The sequence below is a fragment of the Oreochromis aureus genome, linkage group 19 (assembly GCF_013358895.1).
Source record: "Oreochromis aureus strain Israel breed Guangdong linkage group 19, ZZ_aureus, whole genome shotgun sequence".
NCBI classification, from domain to species: Eukaryota; Metazoa; Chordata; class Actinopteri; order Cichliformes; family Cichlidae; genus Oreochromis; species Oreochromis aureus.
This window is the reverse complement of record NC_052960.1, coordinates 26,360,124-26,366,589: the sequence shown is the minus strand read 5'-3', so window position 1 is coordinate 26,366,589 and position 6,466 is coordinate 26,360,124. Positions and strand designations below refer to the sequence as shown.

Sequence of the window (6,466 nt, the reverse complement as noted above, 5' to 3'; positions counted from 1 at the left end):
TCATCAGAACAAACACTTATAGTTGTACTTTTCTCCTCAATGTCTTTGGAAAGTAAGAGCTGATAAACCAAATCCACTAAATGCACGTTCATCTTTAAGTTTGGTATAGTAATCTGTCTTAATCTATTTTGTGTTTGATTTATTTTATGGGGAAAAGTCCTGTCAGCCATGTACTGAGCGGGCTGTGGTCATCCATCCATCCTGTTCTAATAAACGCAAATTTCAGGAGCATCTTTAGATCTAAAGCTACAACCAGCTGTATGCGTACAGCAACCGTGTATGAAAAGTGGTCAATAAAGAGATGCTGAAAAGCATGTCCATGCAAACATCGTCGGGTCTGCCGTGATATGTTTACAATGAGACTTCTGGTCCCGAACCTCTGCTCACAGCGTCTGCAAATCGGGGCTTTCATCTTTACGCAGGACTGTAAGCTGTCATCTGTGAGGCGTGAGCGGTGTTTGTTTTTAACATTGTTCACGGTTGAGAACAGCTGCCGACATAATGTGGATCCGAAGAGCCATAATTGGCCTATCTGGGGTTGAAAGTCTCGATAAATGCACGGCGTTTCGGCGGGTAGGTACACCGGCTTCCCCGAGTGTGACGCTTATTTTGAGCGATGAAAAAAATAATAAAATATAATTTTATTTTTATATTTCAAAATCACAACAATCTTCCAATATAGAACTACAAGTTAAGAACTAAACACAAATAAAATGCACTTCAGCTAAATACTTCTAATTTATTTTCCCAAACCACGCGGAGCCGCAGTACAAGGACTAAAGAGCCGCATGCGGCTCCGGAGCCGCGGGTTGCCGACCCCTGGTATAGTATATCATGGGCCGGTGTCCTGCAGGTTTTTGATATTATCAAATGATTAGTTCATTACCAGGCTTCTTGAGAACTTTAAGACATGTTGAGGACGTAATTTAGCCATTTAAATCAGCTGTGTTGTATCAAGGACACATCTAAAACCTGCAGGACACCAGCCCTCACGGTCTGAAGTTCGACTCCCGTGTGTTAAGTGAAAATCCGTTAATGTCTGTCTTTTTACAGTGTAAAGCAACATCTGACAGCTGTTTCCTTCAATAACTGATGGACTTTTTGCATATTGTAACATAAATATTCATGCTTGTTTTCTCAAAACAGAAAACAATTATGAACCTTTCTGAGCATGGTTTTGTGTCTCTGCTTAGAATTTGGTTACTAAGACAATAATGACCCTGACATGTACTGTGGCCTCAGTCGGTGCCCAACATAAACTGTCTGCCCGGGGTCCCTGAGAAGGCTGATCCAGCCATGATGATGACTGTTGATAAAGAGATGCTGGAAACAGGCAGGGTTGAAATGGAATGTTTTGGTTACCTGGTGACACAATGAAGTTAAACACTAACATTTTACATAACCTGTGACATTCTGACAGAGTCTTCACTGTGTGAACACGTACTTTTCAGAGCCTTGGTGAGTACTTATAGCATATATTTAAGGTCATCTAATGCAGTGGAACATCTAAATAATACACTTGAATCTTTAAGCCACACAATTACTTTTTCAAAATCGAGATTTTTCCTGTTTTACTGTGTCCCTCAACACGTGAACAAAGTGTGCAAAGTAATGTTTGAATTATTGAGCTGCTGTGTGATTTAAAAGTGACCTAAGTAATCCACATCATGTAAAAAAAACAAGTATCCAATTAAAATTTAAACAAAAACTGCAATGATATTATCAGAAAAATGTACTTTAAAATATATCTGCAGTATTTAAATAAACCTGTAGGCAGTAACGTCTTTCATACAGCACATTCTTGTTACATTTTAATCAAACTTTGGGGTGATTTCATCTCAATGCATCATATTGTGTTAAAACTTGTAAAACTTGAATCTGCATTTGAATTCTTAATTCCCAATCAAAAACCTTGGATCTGCAGAGCAACTTGTAACTACAGCTTAAAAAGCCCATATTTCCCTCTGCAGTGCAGGTCAGCTAAATCAGGTTTTAAATCACAAAAGTCATTATTATATTATATTATATATTATATATATCTAGATAGATAGATAGATAGATAGATAGATAGATAGATAGATAGATAGATAGATAGATAGATAGATAGATAGATAGATAGATAGATAGATAGTGCATTATCTTTTTAAAATGTTTGTGTTACAAAGTAAAAACAATTGCTGTTATATAAATGCAGTGAAGTCATGAGAGTTAACAGGGTATTAATTAGTTTGTTAGTTTTTTGTATTTCTCTGTTTGGTTTGAATTAGTACAAATATAACACTTTTAAATATCTTATCATCAGTAAATATCATATTTTAATATGACATTCACTCTAACTGATTTTAACTGTTAACTCACACCTTGTTCCCACATAATACTTGTCCTTAGTTTAGTTCTGTATTATATGAGATGTAAGAACGCAGTCTAAAGAGAGCAAAACCTTTTTGATTGTGTGTGCCACAGGATCTTAGACAGACGCAGTTTTCCATTCTTCTGAGCGACCCCCTCGACCCGTCTGTCTCTAAAATGGACATCAGGGACGAAAACAATTATATTTTGGAAACAGTGCAGTCGGAAGAAACGCCTTCCACTCCTGAAGTTGACATTCTGGGGCAAACATCCAACCCTCTGCATCTCCCTCCTTTCCCCACTGGGACACCTGCTCCCCCTCAGCCAGCATCAGATCCTCAGACTGGAGGATTTTTTAGCAACATCCTCCCAGAACCAGCTCCTCCTGTGTATCAGCAACTGGTTCCACTCATGGTCTCAGCACCAGCTCACCTCTACAGTCAGCCAGGGACAGATAGGCAGGGACAGCTGAGACACCCAGAGGTAGTGACCGGTCTCATTAGAGTTTTATTGATAAAGATGCTTAAAACTGTTGCATTCTTCAGTCCACATGAAAGAAAAAGTTTTATTTGACTCTAAAATGCTGAACAGTAAACTTAGTCACTGCCAGTGAAACATAATTCCAAAGAATAACGCAGGAGATCAAAGTCCAGCTATGTATGAATGTAGTTTTATGCACATCTTCTCCTCCCACTAAACACTTCTTCCACCGAGTGGATAGATCATAGTATTGAAGCTTTTCTCATCATCTGTTGTGTGTTTTGTGTGTTTCAAGTGTAATGCGCTCAGGATTCCAGAGACCATGACCCAGTACGAGCGTCCTTTTGGAGAACTGTACGTAAAACACACAAACACACCAGTGAACACAGCTGCTGAACATCTGTATCTTCATAAACTTTGTTATCTTTTATCCGTCTCTGCATCTGTGTAGGCACGGTGTCCCCTTCTGGGATTTTGTCCCTCCTGCTCCCCCATCCAACCCTCCACTTCGCCCTCCTTTCCCCACTGGAGATCCCGCACCCCCTCAGTCACCATTAGATCCTTGGATTGGAGGATTTCTTAGCCACACCCCCCTGGAAACAGCTCCTCCTGTGTCTCAGCAGCTGGTTCCACTCATGGTCACTAACACCGCCACAGTGCCAGCTCACCTCTACAGTCAGCCAGGGACAGATAGGCAGGGACTGCTGAGACACCCAGAGGTAGTGACAGGACTCATTAGAGTTTTATTGATAAAGATGTTTAAAAGTGTCGGACTCATCACTCTGCTCTCAGCTTCCTTGTATTTCACCTTTGTATAAATGTGGTGTGAAGCTTTGCTGAACAGTAAACTTTGTCACTGCCAGTGAAACATAATTCCAAAGAATAGCACAGGAAAGGAAAGTCAAGCTATGTATGAATGTAATTTTATGCACATCTTCTCCTCCCACTAATCACTTCTTCCACCGAGTGGATAGATCATAGTATTGAAGCTTGTCTCATCATCTGTCATGTGTTTTGTGTGTTTCAAGGGTAATGTGCCCGGGATTCCACAGACCATGACCCAGTATGTGCGTCCTGCTGGAGAACTGTACGTAAAACACACAAACACACCAGTGAACACAGCTGCTGAACATCTGTATCTTCATAAACTTTGTTATCTTTTATCCGTCTCTGCATCTGTGTAGGCACGGTGTCCCCTTCTGGGATTTTGTCCCTCCTGCTCCCCCATCCAACACCTCCACTACAAAGTAAGTTTCTGTGGTGCTTTGTGTCAGTGATCTGCAGGTATCTGTCTGTCTTTCATCTGCAGATGTTTGTGACTCTGTGTTTTATTCCTGCAGAAAAAGGAAATATGAAGCCAAACAGGATGAGGACCAGCTGTACATAAAGAAACCACCAAACGCCTTCATGATTTACCTGAAGGAGCAGAGGCCAAAGGTGATGGCGGAACTGAACCTAACTGGCAGTGCAGCCATAAATGCAGTTGTGGGAAAGAGGGTAAGTGTGTAACTCTGAATATATTTATGCATCTGTTAATGCTTTATGCTCATGTTTGTGCATGTGTACCAGCTGTCCTGTAGTTATGTGTAGTAACAGTGTAGCTGAGTATTTATCTATGCTGACAGTGTGTTCGCATGATTGTCTGTCTGCAGTGGAGGTCTCTCTCAAAAGCCCAACAAGCAAAATATTTTGATCAGGCTGAAACCGAGAGATGCCGTCACGCCACAGAGCATCCAGACTGGTCCACCAAAGAAAACTATGTATGTCCAAAGTGCCAACATGCAGTTCATACATGTGCCCATCACTGCACTGAATTATGAAACAACCAGTGCACAGAGTTTGGATCAACTGATGAAAATTCTCATATTTTTGTTTTAGGGCAAAAGAGGACGAGGACACGAAATCGCACCTCAAGCACAGGTGAGAGGAGATTTCTGGGAATGACAACTTTTTAAATGTGAAATGTGATGAAAAGAAGACAGAAATCTGTTAACAAAAGAAGACTTACTGTGTTTTTGTTTTGTGCAGCATCTGAACCTAAACAGGAAGCCCAACAGGCCAAGAGGCTTTGTGTGATGCCAGCTCAGACACAGCCATCTTCTTCCTACTCAGTTATGAAGGAGCCTCTCGAGCAGCCACAGAGACAGCCAACTGTTACCAACCTGCATTATCAGCAGTCAGCGTGTGTGCAGCTGCAGAACACACAGACAACAGTTGATGCACCTGTGTGTCAAGTAAATCCGGTCCTCCCAGCTTCTCGTATAGATTTCTCCCCATCTGCATCACTGGCCTCCTCTGCTGCACCCGTTCAGCTCCAGAAAGACGCCCCTTTGTCAGTGACACTGATGAAGCACTGCTGTCAGTGGTGGAACAGCTTGACCCCCTCCTCACTTCTGAGCAGTCTCAGCAGCCCTCCTCTCCACTCACTGGTCATCACCTAAATCAGACCAACCCTGCTTCTCCTGTATATACTTCTCTATCCACATCATTAGCCTCTTCTGCCACATTCTTTCAAGACCAGAAAGAGCCTATTGGTTTCGCTGACATTCAGGAAGACATGTGGACACTTCTTAACCACCTCCCTGCCACTCTACAGCCTGATACACTCTCCTGTCCTAACAGTCCTACTCTGATTAGCCCTGCTTCTCTAGAGAATTCTTCTCCATCCAAATTGCTGGCCTCCTCTGTTGCGCCCACTGAATGCCAGTCAACGCCTCCCTTCTTCAGCCAAACTGTAAAAAATATGATGTGGCTACTTGACGACCTCGAGCCTGGGCCCTTTGCACAGCCTCTACAGCCCTCCTCTCCTCAAGCAGACTGGTCCTCACCATAATCAGATCAGTCCTGCACCCCCCAAACCACGGCTACCTTCTTACACTGTAATGAATAAAGTCTTAGCTCACTGCTTAATTAGCCCTAGGTTCCACCGTTTTCTGCAGAGCCTCACAGCTCTCATACAGAAAACCCTTCCTCTACTATTTCAGTCTTTCCTCTGTTTCAGAACTGTTGCTTGCCAGAGATCCCGCTCCGCTCTACTCTCCACAGATGTGTGTGTGTGTTTGTGCGTATGTGTGCACGTGTGTACAGATAATCCTTGTTTTGGTGTGTAAATAAAGCCTGATCAAAAAGTAAGTCAGCTCTTAAGTCTGCTTTTGGATCAACCTCTCGTATGAACCCTCTGGGTTTGTGATGATATCACTCATATAAACCCTTTAAATGGAACCCATAAGGCTGCCATTCCCTGGTGGTATGTGGTCTCACACACTGAGGCAAGGAGAGACCTTTGGTACTTTATGCTAGGGAAATGGCCTCCAAAATCCAACGGCAGTGTTTCTGTTTATGTAAAGCTTTATATCTGGCTGTCAGCAAAGCAGGCGAACAATCTATCAGATAAATGCACATCCTGAATCTGGTTAATGAAGCAGCACATCACAGGACACAGGGACTTCACAGGGCTGCTGCATTCCATTTGTAAAAGGGCACTGGAAAGAGAAAACACACCTACACTTGCCATTCATAGGCACACACCCCTTGTAAATTAAGCCCTCACACTTTTGATCATTGCCACCATAGCTGGAAGCAAACCTTTAGCTGAGCTGACCTCTCAAGAGGCAAGACAGAGAATGAGCACTGCATC

At 42.5% G+C, this 6,466-nt stretch overlaps 1 protein-coding gene across 1 annotated transcript; it reads left to right on the top strand.

Moving 5' to 3' along the window:
* The first annotated feature begins 1,426 nt into the window (after nucleotides 1-1,426).
* LOC120434774 (transcription factor 7-like 2) lies at nucleotides 1,427-4,649 on the top strand. The gene is made up of 8 exons (XM_039603137.1): nucleotides 1,427-1,458; nucleotides 2,464-2,832; nucleotides 3,125-3,183; nucleotides 3,281-3,548; nucleotides 3,858-3,916; nucleotides 4,014-4,076; nucleotides 4,170-4,326; nucleotides 4,482-4,649. Exons 2-8 carry the CDS (start codon nucleotides 2,527-2,529, stop codon nucleotides 4,647-4,649), a joined length of 1,080 nt encoding a protein of 359 aa, XP_039459071.1. The 5' UTR covers nucleotides 1,427-1,458; nucleotides 2,464-2,526.
* The last annotated feature ends 1,817 nt before the right edge of the window (nucleotides 4,650-6,466 follow it).